Here is a 20,485-nt window from a genome sequence, read left to right on the forward strand (position 1 = left end):
AAAGTTAGAGAAGAGTAAACATTTTTCATGCTTTAGATCAGTGTTGTTCTCATCCCAAGTCATCACATATCGCTGCTTTCTCAGCTGACTTTCACATCTACATATCACAAGCTAAGTATCCTACATCATCTGCGTATCTATCCATCCATGTATCATCCTGACACAACAGGTGCCATCCGACCAAAGGGCAGCGTATCATGACACAACAAAAGGTTCAGTTTGGCCACATTGTAAACTGATGCCACCCTGCGACGTATCATACCACCACTAGCTTTTGGTGTTGGTGTATGACATTGAAATTACAGACTTTGGAATGAGAATGGGCTGGGAGCAATGTCCTGATGACCTGCTGCTGTCATGTAGAAAATTCACAATTTGGGATCAGTTCCATCCACCCACCCATCCATCCATCCATCCATCCATCCATCCATGAAGACAATCTTTCCCTTAACCATGTGGTTGGAGTTGCCAAAACAAAATCATCAACACGTTAATCATGCTTTAGATGCTACCGGTGAATATATGGTTTTTAGGAGACATGTTTGTTTAGATGACTACACAGATTAAACTTTTCTAATTCCATATATTTGTCATCTTGGAAGCAGCATGAGGCTGTCCTTGGGTAAAGAACAGCTTTGAGCTAACTGATAATGTCAATATGACAACATGCTAACGATGACTATGCCAATGCGTTGATGTTTTGCAGATATGATTACAATGGTCAGAATCTTAGTTTAGCATGTTAGCATGTTTATAATAAGCAATGCCATTGGTTCTGCAGGTACTTTATCATGAATCTAAACTAAAATGTCCACCTCATGACGGTGCTGATGGTGTAGCTCACAAACAAAAACTTGATTAATTGTGACATTGCAGGTATTTCAGTGTCGGCTCTACATGGTCTGCCTCTATTAGCACAGCGTCATGGTGTACAAGCTCTTGTTGAGCTGAGCAGATTTAAGTAGTTCTTACTGCAGGAATGAATAAACACATCTATTTCTCTCCAGGTCAGTCTCCGTTGATGGGTTCATCTCAGCCAATAGTGGCAACGGTTGGTGATGACATCATCTTACCATGTCATCTGGAACCTGCAGTGGACGTTGCTGCCATGACGTTGGATTGGACGAGATCTGACCTGAATTCTATATTTGTCCTTGTGTGGCGAGCTGGTCAGGACTATTTACATAGTAAAGATCCATCCTACAAAGGAAGAACGTCTCTGTTCAGTGATGAACTGAAGAGAGGAAACATTTCACTGAAACTCTCTGATGTGAGACCTTCTGATGCAGGAAGATACAGATGCTTCATTCCAAAACTGAATATAGACTCTTTTGTTGAGCTTGTTGTTGGTAAGTGGACACATTCAGTATCTACAGTGTAGTCTGTGCATCCAAAGAGGAATTGTAGTGGGATCAACAGAGCTTTCAGCCACTGGTGCTGAGAGATGAAGAGCACAACCATGGTCATCAAACATCCCAGAATTTAACATCTAAACATTTAACATTTTTAAGAACAGCTCACAGATGCCATTGGAAAAACATTTTTTCTCAGCTGGTTAATGTAAATAATACCCAAAAGAGTTTAACAGACACATTGGCCCTCATTTATCCATGGGACGTACAAACCAGCACAGATCCGAGCGCAGAATTCATCTTACGCCAGGGTTCATGATTCATAAAATGTTCTTATCTCGCTGAACACTAGTGATGGTTAAATGAAGCCTCGTGAACCATTTTCTTTATTTTCTAACTCCACCTCCACGCTCTTGGTTTGAAGATAAAGGCTGAAGGAATGACAATGAAATGTGCTTTCAAACCTTTGTTGAACAGACAGCGCCATCCAGTGGCTTCAGAGAATAAAGACAGTGGTTCATGAGGCCTCATTTGGCCATCACTACCGAACACAGCAAACGAATGTTTGGGTGACGATAAATGTGGCAGCTGGAAACAATCATTATTTTAATATCCAGCTCCAATATATTCTGGGTTTAGAGGCCTCGCCAAAAGATACCACGACATGGATTTTACATTTGTGCATCTTTGTTATCAGTAATGTAGTGATTGTGTTACTGACAGCTGTTTAACTGTTTCCCTTTTACTCATCATCAGGTGCTGCGTCCTCACCTGTCATCAGTTTAGCAGGGATCGACAGAGACAAGGGGGGAGTGGTGTTACAGTGTGAGTCTGCAGGCTGGTATCCAGAGCCTGAGGTGTTGTGGCTGGACGGTGAGGGAAAGCTCCTCTCTGCTGGACCTACAGAGACAGTCAGAGGTCCTGATGACCTCTATACTGTCAGCAGCAGAGTGACTGTGGAGAAGAGACACAGCAACAGCTTCACCTGTAGAGTCCAACAGAGGAACATCAACCAGACCACAGAGACACACATCTCTATGTCAGGTAAACAATGTACATTTTTATCATGTGGTCACTGTTTCAGTTTCAAATAGCTCCAGCTCTATATAGATGTCATCTTATTTTTGTTTTATCATTTCAGATGATTTCTTTAAGGTCCAGTCCAGTTCTTCTTCCACCATCACTGGTTTGGCTGTTAGTTTGGCAGCTGTTTCCATCATGTTCATTCTGTTACTTGTCTTTTTTGTGTGTAAACTGAGGAACAACAGAACCAGTAAGTCACAGATTCATTAGAGTCAAGTTATTTTTACAGGTTGGAGATAGTGATATGAACTGTACCATCGTGTAAATGACATTTATTTGTTGTTTACTTTATATCCAATCAATGAAACCGTCACGTGTCTTAGCTGAGTTTAGACTGAAATGTCTCTGTGCTGTGATACATTATAAAATGCACTTTAATGTGTTTAACAGTTTAACTCTGCTGCCTTTGTTTGACACAGAGACCAAGAGAAGCCCCTCAGATGAACGTGATACAGGAGGAAGGGAGAATCCCTCTGGAGAAGAAATGAAGCCTTTGAAGGGAGAAGAGGAAAAGAAGAGCAAACATGTGAGTTAACAAACAGGACACTTTCAGTGGAGGGAGAAAAAACAAGAGCAGGAAAATTAAAATTAAAGAGGTATGTTTTTACAAAATGGCGAGGCTCGTCCTGGACTCAGCACCTTGATTGAACAGACAAACCCAAACAGCAGATCCATCAGGTCTGCACTGAGAGGGGACTGTAGTCACTTACAGGTCCACCTCCTTCAGCCAATCATACTTTTCTGTCAGAGCTTCTAAACTATCAAACACTGTCCCATCTGAGATAAGAAACTGTCTCACCTCTCACAGCTTCACACCAAGACTCAAGACGCTCATCTAAACACTGTTGTTGATATATCTGGCTGCTAACATGCTGCTAACTTGCTTTATGTCCTCTGCCCGTTGCCAGGCAACCGACTCTGCATGGGTATGTATGAAATATGTTTTCCTATCAGCATGGCTAACTGTGTGTTGCATGGCTTGTGTGTTAGTGCACGAGACCATACTGCGAACATGTAACTGCATCTGTTAACACTGTGTTAAGAACCACATGATGGCTAATGTGTTTTATCTAGGTTTACTCTTTATTGCTGCTCTGTATGTAATGCTTAGCTGTGTGCTGGTGTTTCATGTTGCATGTCTGTGTGTACACTCACACTCACACTCACACTCACATGCACACACTAATCAAATTGAGGAAATGCTTGATAAATTAAAAATTTTAATAGATAAGAAGTAACTAAAGGGATAACAGCCCAAAGTAGACAGATATGTTATACAGGATGAACACACCAGGAGAGGTTCATCTTCTTATCTAATTGTCCCATTTTTCTTACTTGACATCATCCTGATTAACGTACAAAGAAATCACATCAAACACAAATAATAACCTTCAGTCATTTGTGAATGAATTTGTATAACTTTGCGTATCTTCCATCAACACACTGATTTGTTTCCAGCCATCCACCTGTTTCTTCCCCTGAAAACATTTTCACAATGTGTTTTTCTCTTCTCATGTTTTGGCTGTATTATTGATTCCTGTCAAAGCCTCAAATTGTTTATTTTATTTAGGTCCTGTATGTTGTTCTTCATTCACATTATAGTCAGTAGAGTCCAGACTGAGAGCACAATGACCACAACACAAACATGCTCCACAAACCACATTACCATATGTATGACTATGTTGTATAATCACTCCTATGGTTAAAAACAGAGCATGTCTCTCATCTAGTCTTCCTCCATGTCTCTCATCTAGTCTTCCTCCATGTCTCTCATCTAGTCTTCCTCCATGTCTCTCATCTAGTCTTCCTCCATGTCTCTCTTCTAGTCTTCCTCCATGTCTCTCATCTAGTCTTCCTCCATGTCTCTCTTCTAGTCTTCCTCCATGTCTCTCATCTAGTCTTCCTCCATGTCTCTCATCTAGTCTTCCTCCATGTCTCTCATCTAGTCTTCCTCCATGTCTCTCTTCTAGTCTTCCTCCATGTCTCTCATCTAGTCTTCCTCCATGTCTCTCTTCTAGTCTTCCTCCATGTCTCTCATCTAGTCTTCCTCCATGTCTCTCATCTAGTCTTCCTCCATGTCTCTCTTCACTCACAGTTTGAGGGAAACCAGGCTGAAACCATCAAACAGCTCCAGGTGCAGACACAGTTAAAGGACAGAGCTCAGAGTGAAGTGCAGACCCTGAAGAATCAGCTGGAGACCAAAATAAGAGAGGTTAATATGATTATTATTAACTTTGTGAATCTGACTGACATGTCTGCTCAACTCTTTCTCTCTGTATCTTCTCCTCATCACACTGATCTGTTTCCATCTTTAAGTGTCTCGCAGCTTCACTTTGTTCTTCTCACTGATTTATCAGCCTGTTATTCATATGAGTTGGTTTGATCCATTATTATCATATGACAGAAATTAAACTTCATCATCACCACTGCTACGTTAATACAAGTGTTAACTTTCACCATCAACACAACAGATCTTAACTTCATGTAAATGGTCAATTTTTAACAGCCTGGTTTATCATCTCTTCAAAGTTTCTGCATAAACTCATCAGTGACATTTTCTCCAAATCTTTTTTTCTAATAGCTAAATAATGAATAGATAAATATAAACAAATCTTATACCTGATTTGGAAACCTTTAAAGTAAATGAGTCTCCTAATACATGTGTGTAGTGGTGTTTAATTAGTAGGAAGAGCTGGTTAATTGACTCCTTCAGCAGATGATGCTCAGTGTGTGATAACAGAGAGCTAATAATGAGAATGAGGTGAGTCAGTTTTAAAGGGAACACAAAGGTTAGAAACATGTTGAACACAGTGTGAAGGTTCAACAGTCCAGATGTGTTCAGCTTCTCTGTCACACTGTCACTACACTTCCTGCTCTGACATCAACATCTGTCTGTCCAGTCTGTCCGTCTGTCCGTCCGTCTGTGTGTGTTTGTGTGTGTGGGGGCTGTCTGTCTGTCAGCTGGAGACATCTACAAGATACAAAGACCTCAGAGTGTAGTGTTATGCCCAGCTCGTTTAAGAGCACAACAGAAGAGGAGAACCACACAGCAACCAGTTAGATTAACCAAAAATTTATTTAAAGAATAAGATTTAAGTGCAGATCAGTAATCAGTGGTGTGGTGAGAGGTGTTGGATGTATGAGGTGTATGTGTGTAATCATAAGGAACCAAAAGAGCCAACGTAACACAACCCAAACCAAACCAAACAACGCTGGGGTTGCCTGGAGGCCCCAGCCATCCAGGAAGGAGAGAGAGAGCCATCTTGGAATGGCCATGCCTTTATAGACAAGGCCACAGGTGAGGTGAATCCCCTGACGAGATGGGAGGGAGACAGGCAGGGTGAACCTGGGAAGGGAGGAGCACAGAGAGGCCAGCAAAACACAACATGGCCGAGGCCATCACAATAGGAAGCTGCAGACAGAGGTACACACACACACACACACACACACCTCTCACGTCTCTCTGTCTGTCTGTCTGTCTGTCTGTCAGCTGGAGACGTCTCAGAACAAGGAGGCTGTGACCAAACGTCTGCTGGATACAAAGACCTCTGAGTGGACGGACCTGAAGAGACAGGTACACACACACACACACACACACACACACACAGTCCTCTCTGTCAGTGTTGTGTTCAGTGTGCTGTGGTTGGTATCAGCTGTGATCAGTGTGATAATGTGTGATGTGTGTGATTCAACCAACCTGCTGCTGACAACAACTACTTCCTGACCTGTTCAGAGGAAAAACACATTTCTCTCTTTATATTCTGCTGAGTCAGTAGTGATGTGTAAATGTTCCTCATCTAATACAATGTTTCTCTTCATCTCTCTCCTCCCTCTCAGCTCCTGGAGGAGAAGATGAAGAATATAAACTTGGAGAAAGAAGTGACGACCTTGAAGCAGGACATAAAGATGAAGGACACACAGGTTGATCTTTTCACCTTCCTGTCACATTTCTCTCTTTATATTCTGCCGAGTCAGTAGTGATGTGTAAATGCTCCTCATCTAATACAATGTTTCTCCTCATCTCTCTCCTCCCTCTCAGCTCCAGGAGGAGAAGAAGACAAATACAAACTTGGAGATAGAAGTGATGACCTTGAAGCAGGACATAAAGATGAAGGACACACAGGTTGATCTTTTCACCTTCCTGTCACATTTCTCTCTTTATATTCTGCTGAGTCAGTAGTGATGTGTAAATGTTCCTCATCTAATACAATGTTTCTCCTCATCTCTCTCCTCCCTCTCAGCTCCAGGAGGAGAAGAAGACAGTTTTAATTTAATCAGTATGAATGTAATTACCTGTCATTTCTTTCTTTGTATGTCTTCTCATCAACACACTGATTTGTTTCCAGACGTCTAATTGTTTGTTTCCTCTGAAAACATTTGAAAAAATGGACCTTTTCTGCTCACTGACAAGCTGTTCAATAAATGTTTGATTATTAAAGATATGAAACAAACTACAACAACAGAAATATACAACATAGATGCTCCATTAATGGTGGTTTAAAAATCTGACATACTGAATGAATCAGAGCTTTTAGTTAGAGTTCAGTTTGGTACATATGATTGTGCTGTATAATCACTACCATGGCTAATAAACAGCATGTCTCCTATCTTATTTTCCTCCATGTCTCTCTTCACTCCCAAACCATCAAACAGCTCCAGGTGCAGACACAGTTAAAGGACAGAGCTCAGAGTGAAGTGCAGACCCTGAAGAATCAGCTGGAGACTAAGAGAAGAGAGGTTAATATGATTATTATTAACTTTGTGAATCTGACTGACATGTCTGCTCAACTCTTTCTCTCTGTATCTTCTCCTCATCACACTGATCTGTTTCCATCTTTAAGTGTCTCACAGCTGCTCTTTGTTCTTCTCACTGTTACTGACCACATTGTTAAATTGAGTTGGTTTTAAACATTATTATTATTATTATTATTATTATCATATGACATAAATTAAATTCCTTTATTTCCTTGTTGTCACCAAGCTGTGATTTAAAGTGCAAGAAAAGGTGAGAAATTAAATATTTGCCTGAAAAGAGAAATTTCATTTTCTCCATGAATAAAATATTTAACTCTGACCATAAACACAACAGATGAACATGTAAATGACTGATTTATAAACAGTCTGGTTTAATAATGTATTTCAGATTGCAGCATGTATCAGTCAGTGAGGCTCTAAAACAAACAAACAAAATAATTCATTAGCTTTATAAAAAAAAAATATGCTCAGTGTGTGTTAACAGAGAGCTAATAATGAGAATGAGGTGAGTCAGTTTTAAAGAGAACACAAAGGTTAGAAACATGTTGAACACAGTGTGAAGGTTCAACAGTCCAGATGTGTTCAGCTTCTCTGTCACACTGTCACTACACTTCCTGCTCTGACATCAACATCTGTCTGTCTGTCTGTGTGTCTGTCTGTCTGTCTGTCTGTCTGTCTGACAGGAGGCAGAGACCAAACGTCAACTGGATACAAAGACCTCAGAGTGGAGGAAGCTGCAGACAGAGGTACACACACACACCCACACACACACACACACACACACGCTGTGGTTGGTATCAGCTGTGATCAGTGTGATAATGTGTGATGTGTGTGATTCAAGCAACCTGCTGCTGACAACAACTACTTCCTGACCTGTTCAGAGGAAAAACACATTTCTCTCTTTATATTCTGCTGAGTCAGTAGTGATGTGTAAATGTTCCTCATCTAATACAATGTTTCTCCTCATCTCTCTCCTCCCTCTCAGCTCCAGGAGGAGAAGAAGAGCAGGAAGGAGTTTGAGGAGAAGGTGAAGGCCTTGAAGCAGGACATAAAGATGAAGGACACACAGGTTGATCTTTCCATCTTTAAATGTGTCACAGCTGCTCTTTGTTCTTCAGATATTAAGATATTGATCAGATATTAAAACACTGTCTGATGTGACTGAGCAGCAGTTTGTCTGACTGTTGCTAATTTTGACATTCAATGAACAACATATTGATTGATAGCAGCCTGTTATCAATCAATACGTTGTTAATTAAACATCACAATTGTTTTTAAAATGTTGCTAAATAATGTCAGAATCCATAAATACAATATCTGACTGAATGTGAGCTGGAATTATTCCAGTGAACAATATTTACATCATGAAACTGACCATTCATGCTCCCCAAAACCATTAATTCTTAATGTTAACCCTGTATTGTAGCTGGTCTCCAGTCCCCAGCATTCTCCCCATAATTAATTTGAGAAAACAAAATACTAATTTATGTGTTAAAGATAAAAAATAAAGAAGAAAATTTACACTCGACACCTTCGAGGTCATTGAACAACTACATTATACAGCAGCTGAGAACAAACATCATTTATAGGACAGTTACGATTGTTATTACAATTTGGAACATGCAGAGAAACAGAACAGCAAATCAAAATGTATATTTCATGACAGATTTAGACATCAGGTCACACTTAAAGGCTGTTTCTGGGAGAAAGGACAGCTGCCAACAATAACTGGTGTTTAACTGAATCCAGTTTAAACAGAATTATTAATTAAGTCATTTTTGGTTGCTTGAGTAGTTGATGAGACGATAAATCTATGTGCAGTGGTTGGTTGCTGTATATGTTCAAGATTTGATCATACCTAATAACAGATCAAAATGATATTAATAACTCCAATCATTTCCAGCAGGATTCTGCCCGAGATTCTGGGAGTGGCCGTGGATCAGTGAGCAGCATGGAGCCTCCACAGAGTGCTGGATCCTGGTACTCACGATTTTACAACTGAACTTAATGTGTTGTCTTTTTCCAACACATTGGACTTTAACCACACAATGGGACCAACTGCATGTCACCACCATCTGCACTGCTGGAGATTTCCATCATCAGCTCACAACAAGTAACATCTAATCCTGATTAACACTGAGAAATGAGCATAAAGAAAGTTATTGTCTGTAGCAGTGGTTCCTAACTGGTCCAACCACAGGGTTCAAAGTCCACACAGTTTAATATATTCACTGTCATTCTTGCGTTTGAACATGTTGTGAAGCCAGCTGGCTGTCTCTGTCAGGTAGCTGTCCATTATTCACTCACTCTACAGCAGGAAATGGCCCTCCAAAATAAAATCTCCGCACCAGATATTCACTTTATTTCAAAACTGCTGGACCACGACCCACCAGTTGGGAACCACTGATCTAAAATGATACATGCTGAAATGTAAAATTTGACCATAAAAGAACTGATTTATATCAAAGTGTACTGTAGAGAAGTGGCTCTGCTGACGGGGCTGCCTTTAGTCGTGTTCACACTGAATGCAAAGCAAATTTTTGTGTCACGTTCATCACATGTATGGAGCCGCTGGAGTCTATTGTTGTATTTTGCAACTTGTGAATATTTACTCTGAGCTGTGGTAACGGTTGTTGTAGCTAACTAACTGGTCGTGGCAGCTAACAGCTAACTTGGTTTGCAGTAGAATAAAACTGACAGCTGGATGTAAACACAGTAAACATGGAGGCTCTGTGCTCTAAAGCAGCGTGAGCCAAGATGGCAGCACTCTTCTTTATGTTTCCATACTGTGGAGGCAGCACATTAGCTTTTCTGACTGATCTCTGAGCCCTGCTGTTTGTTGTGTCTCACACAGCTCTGTAGTTGAGTGGCAGAGCTCTGGGTGCTCACAGACGGTGACGCTGTCTGTCCTCCATGACTGATTCTCTGTAATGTCAGGAGAGTGTCAGCTAGATCTCAGTGCTGATAGGCTCTGCAACACAGCGTCACGTGAATTTCAACTTGTGGGAATGACCCAACACGATATCTGCATCTTCACGTCATGTGTCGCCCAGTGTAATATTGTGTCTGTTTGCTTCCTTGCACTGACTGTGTGTGTGTGTGTGTGTGTGTAATCTCACTGCCTGAAACATTCAGTGTGAACACACCATTCATGTTGTATATAAACTCCCTGAGTTGTTTTGAATCAATGTAGAGCACCACATTTCTTCATCCATTAACTCCTCTTCAGTTATCAAACCTTACACTGATCTAACACAGATGTCACTTTGATGAGGTCGTTTCACTGTTGTCATGTTTTTACTGATCAGATCTCAGGAAATGTTTGTTCACCACACAACTTTGTAGGCATATGACCACACATAATCTGAGGGGACCCCTCCACTATTGACCCCATCAAACAAAATGGGGGCGCTAGAGAGCTCATTTCTTATCTAGGCCTAACCGCCATATGGATTTTTACTAAACTTGGTAGATATGTAGAACAGGACGCCTCAAGGTGACTGGAGAAATTTAACTCTAATTGGCAACTGGGTGGCGCTATAACAACAGAAAAATGCTTCAAAATGGCTAAAATGCGACCGATCACTGTGGCTCCCCCTGTGGACCAATGTTGGTGTTTTCTAATGTTTGGTATGACTAAGTCATGGTATGGTATGCTGTACATAATCACGGAATCTGTCAGTGTGTCATTCTGTCAGTCAGTCATTCTGTCTGTCCCACGTTTTTCTACTCACTGACGTGGTCAATCTATGTCCTTGTTCTGTGTGTGTGTCATAGAGAGATTAACTGTCATAAGTCGGTGCTAACGTTTACAGTATTTGTTCTTAACCTTTAGAACTAATGAAGAAAAAAAAAAATAAAGATACAGTTCTGCATTTACACAATCCTTTGAAATGCTGCCTGTACGTTCCTTGACTTTTTGAACCATTTGCTGTGCTTCAAAATATGGTTGAATTAAAGTATTCTAACAATCATTCGTTGGTTTACAGCTCTGTGATATAATCTGTTCATTTTTAATAAAGATAAAAACAAGTATCAGGCTGCTTGGAATACTGATTAAGAAAATATTCCTCAAGACACAAGTTAACTTTTAAGGTATCAACCTGTACAAACTATTGTTGTTTCAGCAGAGCCTCCTGAACGCCTCTCTACACACATCACATGTATTGTCTCATGTGGTTTGTGTCTGAGAGGCTCAAATTATCACCAGCAGCTGTCGAGTCTAAAACTACACACAGAACAACATATACTTTAAAAACAGAGAGCTCGCCTTTTAAAAATAGTTGATGCATCAGTGCCTCTGTGGTTTAACCTTTTCTGTTTCTGAGAAAGTCCAACAGTCACTGCAGGTATGAACATGTGACACAGAGAGCTTTGATACCTCACAGTCACACACAACTTATACAAAAACTAAACAAGTGAAGATTAAAGGTGAACAACATCCTGATGACCTGCCAGATTCCTCAGACCGTGAGCATGATGGGACGCTCTGTGCTTCATTATCTTGACATGTTACATTTATACATGAGTATCAGTTATGTTTGTGCAACTGTAACTCTGAGTTTCCCACAGTGCAGCAGTCCCACCAGCAGCAGCAGCAGAGGCACCATCACTATGGTGAACACCGTCCTTAAGACGAGGACGACATGTATGAAGAGGTCTGAACAGGGACACATGTCTCTGTGATGAGCTGCAGAGACAAAAGCATGTAACAGTATGTGACAGGTTGTCTCTGAGAGCTGCTGGAGCACAAGTTGAACACTGACACTCTGACATTTTAAACAGTGTCATAGTCTCACCTCTGACAGCCATCCAGCTCTCTGGTGATTCTCCAGCTCCAGAGATGTGACACTTGTAGAGTCCTTCATCAGACTTGGAAACACTGTGGATGGTCATCTCTCCTGTAGAGCTGCTCCTGATGAAGACGCCATCTTTGTAGAAACCAGCTGTCAGGTTTGGGGTAGTTGTCTTTCTGTTACAGCTCAGAGTGGCATCGTTACCCTCGTCCACAGGGAGGACAGGACTCTCCAGGATCACTGGACCATCTAGGAAACAAAGGTTGTATATCTTACCCTGAAATTATCTGAGATGCAGCTGTTTGCTGACTTTGTGGGAGTTAAACAGTGAAAGTGTCATCATCTCTTCTTTTAGCTTTCTCTCATCAGAAGCTAATCTCATGGATTGGAAACATGACTTTTTATACACATTTAAACATACCAGTGACAGAGATGTTGACCGTGTTGCTCCTCTCTCCTCCGTCATTCTCACACCAGTATTCTCCACTGTCTCCTTTATAGATTTCACCAATGGTGCAGGAGGACACTGTTGGCGTCCTCTTAATATCACAAACTAGATCCTGTTGCTCAGTATCAGCTCAACTTTATAATCTACAAAAATATGACGTTCATTGTACAGTCTGTGTCCGCACCTGACAGATTACACTGGGAACATTTTGCATGATACATTTTGCTTTAGTTTCACATCAAGGACATGAATTCATTAAACTTATCTTTGCACAAAATACGAAATTGTTCAGAACTGTCGGAACATAAAGTACATCATAAGGATAGAGTCAGATTAAAGGGTTGTTTAAATGAAGGAATGATACCAAAAAGAAAAAAACTAAGAAACAAAATGTTGAAGAGGATCTTTAGGATTTTCAATTTGTCACTCACCACTTCTCTGAGTGTAAGTGTTCAGCAGAGTGACTCCAAGCATCACTGGATGAACAAAGAAGCACAGTGAAATATCAGACTGAGATGGTTTGATACACAGGAAGTAAAACCTGAGTGTTGGTACTCACACAGTCTGAAGCAGAGAGCTGTGACCTCCATGGTGTCTTGCTGCTGACTGTCAGAGCATCACTGAAACACAGCTTAAGCATGTAGGCAACAACTTCCTCTTCCTGTGCTTACAGCTCACCCACACCTTCTGTTCAAGTCCTCAGCATTGGGGCCTTCGAAGAAATCCTTGAGCGCTTCCTTGTGGACAAATACAATAGCATGGGTCAGTGAGTAGTTCTCATCTCACGTTGTCACATATTGCAGCTTTGTTGGTGGCCTTTCCTGTCTTTATATTACATGCTAGGTTTCCTCCTGTGTCTGCTGCTGATGTTCTGGGATGCAGCTATGAACTCTGGGATGTCAGCAAGAGCTCAAACATAACATGATATAAATGCTATAAACATGATGCACACCTTTCACTCACAGATTAAGTATGTCCATGTATAATGCTGGTTGCAGCTGTAATATACTAAGGATTGGTTACCATGGCAACAGTCTCAAAGTTCTCCTGTTCACACATATACTCAAAGTGAAACTAAGCGTAGGAAAGAAGAGCCAATCACCATGCTGTGTTTAAAGTTTTACTTATTCACGTATATGCTGTGAGCCATATGTACATATTCTAATTCAAGTATTTCAACAATGTGGTTCAAGGAAGTTTAGGGGGGATGAGTGAGCTGTTACTACATCATTTGTGATACAAACTAAATCTAATGCAGCACTCTGAAGATAAAGAGGTGAGCCAAGGCAACACCCTGTCAATGATTTACAGACTTAGGCTGGGCAGTCTGAAAGAACAACGCACCATGTAGCAGGTACGTCGTCTTCTTAATGTATTTTTACCTATTTTACACGTTTCAGTCAACTTATATTGTAAATCACAGTGTCACTTTACTGTCAATGACACGGGTCTGTAGTGATACTTGGTAACAGGCCGTTTTTGAAACTGGCGGTGGTGGTTTTGACACCAAACAGTCAAATCAGTTTCTCGATAATCTTTACAGGAGTTGTTGGACTTTGTATCAAGGAAAGCACTTGAAGGATACGACAAAAGTTGTTGCCGTGTCTGCAAGAAAAGTGAACGTATTTAGCATTTTACTTGTACCATATTTACATAATATTGTAAATGATGAAAGTGAAATTCAACTGCATAACATGGGCACATCGTCATGATATCAGTAGTGATAAAGTGCGCTGCCAGTGAAGGTGCTGTCACAGGTGTAGGGCTGTAAGGGATAAAGATTTTAACAGAGTGGACTTTATTAATTCCAGTGGGACATTGCTAGGTAAAGTTAGCCAAGTCTCCACAACCACAAAACTTGCCCAGGAACGACTTTATATTTGTCTGCACTAGTAATTTTGCCACAACATTAATCCCACAACATATTATTCTATCTAATGTATCACTGCTTTCATTTGATCCTCAGAGCTTCAAGATGCTTCGTCAGAGGAATGGACTGTCCCTTCAGTCTCCGCTCAGACCCCTCAGTGTGTTGGTTTTCCATCTTCTCCTCACACACTCTGTGACAGGTAACTCACACACTAATACAGGCTCAAGGTCACAGTGAGGCCTCAAATCAGACATAAATACAAAATCATATCAATACATACAACTTAACAAAAGGTTTAAGTACTTCTGGGCACTGGCTCTTCAGTTATTCAAACACTTTTCCTCTGAGGGCAAAATTAATGTCATCAATTGAGTTGAAGCACAAAGGGCAGAGCCTGAAAACAAAAGTGCTTGAGATTTTCAGTGGCATCTCCAACCATGTGTAAACATTCCTGCTTTGTCTACAGATAGGTATTACTACTAAGTGACACAATCTACACCTTCAGGTGGATGAAAGTTAGAGAAGAGTAAACATTTTTCATGCTTTAGATCAGTGTTGTTCTCATCCCAAGTCATCACATATCGCTGCTTTCTCAGCTGACTTTCACATCTACATATCACAAGCTAAGTATCCTACATCATCTGCGTATCTATCCATCCATGTATCATCCTGACACAACAGGTGCCATCCGACCAAAGGGCAGCGTATCATGACACAACAAAAGTTTCAGTTTGGCCACATTGTAAACTGATGCCACCCTGCGACGTATCATACCACCACTAGCTTTTGGTGTTGGTGTATGACATTGAAATTACAGACTTTGGAATGAGAATGGGCTGGGAGCAATGTCCTGATGACCTGCTGCTGTCATGTAGAAAATTCACAATTTGGGATCAGTTCCATCCACCCACCCATCCATCCATCCACCCACCCATCCATCCATCCATCCATCCATCCATCCATCCATCCATGAAGACAATCTTTCCCTTAACCATGTGGTTGGAGTTGCCAAAACAAAATCATCAACATGTTAATCATGCTTTAGATGCTACATGTTAACATAAACATGTTTATAATAAGCAATGCCATTGGTTCTGCAGGTACTTTATCATGAATCTAAACTAAAATGTCCACCTCATGACGGTGCTGATGGTGTAGCTCACAAACAAAAACTTGATTAATTGTGACATTGCAGGTATTTCAGTGTCGGCTCTACATGGTCTGCCTCTATTAGCACAGCGTCATGGTGTACAAGCTCTTGTTGAGCTGAGCAGATTTAAGTAGTTCTTACTGCAGGAATGAATAAACACATCTATTTCTCTCCAGGTCAGTCTCAGTTGATGGGTTCATCTCAGCCAATAGTGGCAACGGTTGGTGATGACATCATCTTACCATGTCACCTGGAACCTGCAGTGGACATCACTGCCATGACATTGGAGTGGACGAGATCTGACCTGGACCCCAGATTTGTCTATGTGCGGCGTTTTGGTCAGGACCTCGTACATACTAAACATCCATCCTACAAAGGAAGAACGTCTCTGTTCACTGATGAACTGAAGAGAGGAAACATTTCACTGAAACTCTCTGATGTGAGACCTTCTGATGCAGGAAGATACAGATGCTTCATTCCAAGACTGAATATAGACTCTTTTGTTGAGCTTGTTGTTGGTAAGTGGACACATTCAGTATCTACAGTGTAGTCTGTGCATCCAAATAGATTTGTTTCATAATTACGCGTCTAATATCTGTGAGTATTAGACACGAGTGCATTTTCGTTCGGACCAGCGTAAAGTTTGTTTCAAAACTCTGAGTGTGTAAAAAGCAAATCCACACACGTAGAACTGAGATCCACAAATGTTTTTTTGATTCACAAATAAAAACTGAGTTCACAAATGCCTGTTCGAAAGTTGTAAAAGATAGGAAGATATTCACAAATGCTTTTCATTTTTTTATTTGTGGAATGTGTTTGTGTATTTGCAGATCCGTTTTATACTTGCAGAATATTTTTGTGAGTTTACAAATCTTTTTTTTGTGTTTGTGGAAGGTGTTTTCGATTTACAAATTATACATTTACTCACAGATTGTCAATCTGTTCACACACATAATTTTGAAACAAATCTATCTCCATATAGTGGGATCAACAGAGCTTTCAGCCACTGGTGCTGAGAGATGAGGAGCACAACCATGGTCATCAAACATCCCAACATTTAACATTTAACATTTAACATTTAAACATTTAACATTTTTAAGAACAGCTCACAGATGCCATTGGAAAAACATTTTTTCTCAGTTGGTTAATGTAAATAATACCCAAAAGAGTTTAACAGACACATTGGCCCTCATTTATCCATGGGACGTACAAACCAGCACAGATCTGAGCGCAGAATTCATCTTACGTCAGGGTTCACGTATGATTCATAAAATGTTCTTATCTCGCTGAACACTAGTGATGGTTAAATGAAGCCTCGTGAACCATTTTCTTTATTTTCTAACTCCACCAGATGGCGCTCTTGGTTTAAAGATAAAGGCTGAAGGAATGACAATGAAATGTGCTTTCAAACCTTTGTTGAACAGACAGCGCCATCCAGTGGCTTCAGAGAATAAAGACAGTGGTTCATGAGGCCTCATTTGGCCATCACTACCGAACACAGCAAACGAATGTTTGGGTGACGATAAATGTGGCAGCTGGAAACAATCATTATTTTAATATCCAGCTCCAATATATTCTGGGTTTAGAGGCCTCGCCAAAAGATACCACGACATGGATTTTACATTTGTGCATCTTTGTTATCAGTAATGTGGTGATTGTGTTACTGACAGCTGTTTAACTGTTTCCCTTTTACTCATCATCAGGTGCTGCGTCCTCACCTGTCATAACTTTAGCAGGGATTGATAAAGCCACCAGTGGAGTGGTGTTACAGTGTGAGTCTGCAGGCTGGTATCCAGAGCCTGAGGTGTTGTGGCTGGACGGTGAGGGAAAGCTCCTCTCTGCTGGACCTACAGAGACAGTCAGAGGTCCTGATGACCTCTATACTGTCAGCAGCAGAGTGACTGTGGAGAAGAGACACAGCAACAGCTTCACCTGTAGAGTCCAACAGAGGAACATCAACCAGACCACAGAGACACACATCTCTATGTCAGGTAAACAATGTACATCTTTATCATGTGGTCACTGTTTCAGTTTCAAATAGCTCCAGCTCTATATAGATGTCATCTTATTTTTGTTTTATCATTTCAGATGATTTCTTCAAGGTCCAGTCCAGTTCTTCTTCCACCATCACTGGTTTGGTTGTTAGTTTGGCTGTTTGCATCCTGTTCATTCTGTTACTTGTCTTTTTTGTGTGTAAACTGAGGAACAACAGAACCAGTAAGTCACAGATTCATTAGAGTCAAGTTATTTTCACAGGTTGGAGATAGTGATATGAATTATGCCATCATGTAAATGACATTTATTTGTTGTTTACTTTATATCCAATTCATGAAACCGTCACGTGTCTTATATTTATATACCTAAGTTTAGACTGAAATGTCTCTGTGCTGTGATACTTTCATAAAAATGCACTTTAATGTGTTCAACAGTTTAACTCTGCTGCCTTTGTTTGACACAGAGACCAAGAGAAGCCCCTCAGATGAACGTGATACAGGAGGAAGGGAGAATCCCTCTGGAGAAGAAATGAAGCCTTTGAAGAGAAAAGAGGAAAAGAAGAGCAAACATGTGAGTTAACAAACAGGACACTTTCAGTGGAGGGAGAAAAGACAAGAGCAGGAAAATTACATTTTGATCTAAAAAGGCCAGAGGTATTGGTTTGTGTTTCCAAGCCAGAGAGCACATAGAAAGGTAAAAAAAGAATTGATAAATTAAAGCTTCAAAAAATGCACAAGATGTAAATGAAGTAGAAGAATAAATTAATATGTTAGTTATAATAAGATGATAAACCAACGTAGCTAATGTTAGATGGTGTTGCACACTGTTAGCACTGTAGCAGAGCTGAAGTGATGACGGCCCTCAGGACGCATCCTTTGGATGTTCCTACAAAACCTGTCCTGATTCCTTTACATAGACTCAGTCCACAGGTTGTTGCAGGCAACAGAGAATCCACCCACCCACTGGCAATAAAAAAAGAAATGATAACTTATACACAGTCCCTTTAAATAAGACGCACAAATAAAACCTAGAGGCTTGATAGTTTCTCTGTCTAGTTGTAATAAGGAGGAACCACTGTTAATATGTGAAGGTCAGTTAAACTTGACGAGTCCTTGTCTCTGACTCTGAAGTTACTGTTCAGACTCACTAAGAACACGTACCTTCTGGCTTTCTCTCCTCTCTCTCGTTCAAGTGGTTAGTTTCCAGGCAGAAGTTCCAAGAGGAGCAGCAGAGGAGGGAGGAAGCTGAGAGACAAGTTCAGATGAAGCAACAGGAGCTGCAGAAGAAGACACAAGAGGTTCATCACTTTACTTTGAGTATATATTTCACAGTAGTAAGAGGAGCAGAGTGTGTGTGTAGTGATTGAAGAGTTCATGTGTCACTGTTGTCATGTCCCCTTACATGTGTTAATCAAAGATCATGTCTCTAAACTCAGCTCCAGGATGAACACACCAGGAGAGAAGAAGCTGAGAGACAAGTTCAGAGGAAGCAACAGGAGCTGCAGAAGAAGACACAAGAGGTTCATCACTTTACTTTCATCACTGTGACTGTATTTTAATTTCATTGCTCTTTTTATTTGTAAATATTTCCATCAACACACTGTTTTGTTTCCAGCTATCTCAGTGTTTCCTCTCTCTGAAAACATTTTTAAAACATGTTTTTTTCTTGTCTATTTGTGAACAGTAAAAACTATTTGTTTTAAAGCCTTCAGCTGTTTATTTTATTTTCATATATATCAGAAAGGAAAATGAACACATGTGAAACACTGATTTTTAACTGAATGAGAAAAAAAGCTATTGAAATGAATGTGGAGAAAACATTCATTTATATCCAGACATTAAGGCAGTGTACTTAATCACATGTAATGTCTTCATCTGTGTCCTCCCTCTCAGCTCCAGGAGGAGAAGAAAAGCAGGAAGGAGTTTGAGGAGAAGGTGAAGACCAAGGAGCAGGAGCTGCAGAACAAGATCACACAGGTTCATCTTGTCCCATTTTTCACTTTGCATCATCCTAATTAACACACATAAAAATCACATCAAACACCAATAATAACTTTCAGTCATTTATTAATTTATATGTCATTTTTCTATTAATATAACTTTCCATCAACACATTGATTTGTTTCCAGGCGTCTAATTGTTTCTTCCCCTGAAAACAATAATATTAATTTTTCAAATTCAATATGAAACAAACTGAAGTAAGAACATAAATGTGCACAATAAACTACAGAACAGGAAGCAGTTAAACACAGTTTACATGTAAATAACAACACAAGACAACTGAGTGTTTCCAGTGAGTCAGGTGTTACATTCAGGTCCTGTATGTTGTTCTTCATTCACATTATAGTCAGTAGAGTCCAGACTGAGAGCACAATGACCACAACACAAACATGCTCCACAAACCACATTACCATATGTATGACTATGTTGTATAATCACTCCTATGGTTAAAAACAGAGCTTGTTTCTCATCTAGTCTTCCTCCATGTCTCTCATCTAGTCTTCCTCCATGTCTCTCATCTAGTCTTCCTCCATGTCTCTCTTCTAGTCTTCCTCCATGTCTCTCATCTAGTCTTCCTCCATGTCTCTCATCTAGTCTTCCTCCATGTCTCTCTTCTAGTCTTCCTCCACGTCTCTCATCTAGTCTTCCTCCATGTCTCTCATCTAGTCTTCCTCCACGTCTCTCATCTAGTCTTCCTCCATGTCTCTCATCTAGTCTTCCTCCACGTCTCTCATCTAGTCTTCCTCCATGTCTCTCATCTAGTCTTCCTCCATGTCTCTCTTCACTCACAGTTTGAGGGAAACCAGGCTGAAACCATCAAACAGCTCCAGGTGCAGACACAGTTAAAGGACAGAGCTCAGAGTGAAGTGCAGACCCTGAAGAATCAGCTGGAGACCAAGAGAAGAGAGGTTAATATGATTATTATTAACTTTGTGAATCTGACTGACATGTCTGCTCAACTCTTTTTCTCTGTATCTTCTCCTCATCACACTGATCTGTTTCCATCTTTAAATGTCTTTTTCATGTGTAATAATCT

The 20,485-nt window shown here is 40.5% G+C and overlaps 1 protein-coding gene and 1 long non-coding RNA gene across 9 annotated transcripts in view; one reads left to right on the forward strand and one right to left on the reverse strand.

Annotated features, from left to right (window-relative positions):
• The window catches only part of LOC117245898 (uncharacterized), a 112,952-nt gene that overhangs the window by 88,866 nt on the left and 3,601 nt on the right, over window positions 1-20,485 (forward strand). For 4 of the 8 annotated variants that reach the window (XM_078163814.1, XM_078163813.1, XM_078163812.1 and 1 more), the window contains 8 exons: window positions 6,273-6,356; window positions 6,475-6,558; window positions 7,089-7,172; window positions 7,874-7,936; window positions 8,176-8,259; window positions 18,885-18,968; window positions 19,342-19,425; window positions 20,241-20,357. In XM_078163814.1, the coding sequence (XP_078019940.1) occupies window positions 6,273-6,356; window positions 6,475-6,558; window positions 7,089-7,172; window positions 7,874-7,936; window positions 8,176-8,259; window positions 18,885-18,968; window positions 19,342-19,425; window positions 20,241-20,357 (684 nt within the window). Of the gene's footprint in view, window positions 1-4,530; window positions 4,648-5,925; window positions 6,010-6,272; window positions 6,357-6,474; window positions 6,559-7,088; window positions 7,173-7,873; window positions 7,937-8,175; window positions 8,260-9,096; window positions 11,165-18,884; window positions 18,969-19,341; window positions 19,426-20,240; window positions 20,358-20,485 lie in introns of those variants that run through there. The other 4 variants (XM_078163806.1, XM_078163809.1, XM_078163808.1 and 1 more) reach the window with 4 other exon arrangements.
• Window positions 11,188-12,640, reverse strand: LOC144459654 (uncharacterized). The gene is made up of 3 exons (XR_013488495.1): window positions 12,408-12,640; window positions 11,990-12,235; window positions 11,188-11,880 (listed from the first exon to the last, which is right to left on the reverse strand). It is a non-coding gene; the product is annotated as an uncharacterized LOC144459654 (long non-coding RNA).

The sequence above is a fragment of the Epinephelus lanceolatus genome, chromosome 22 (genome assembly GCF_041903045.1).
Source record: "Epinephelus lanceolatus isolate andai-2023 chromosome 22, ASM4190304v1, whole genome shotgun sequence".
NCBI classification, from domain to species: domain Eukaryota; kingdom Metazoa; phylum Chordata; class Actinopteri; order Perciformes; family Serranidae; genus Epinephelus; species Epinephelus lanceolatus.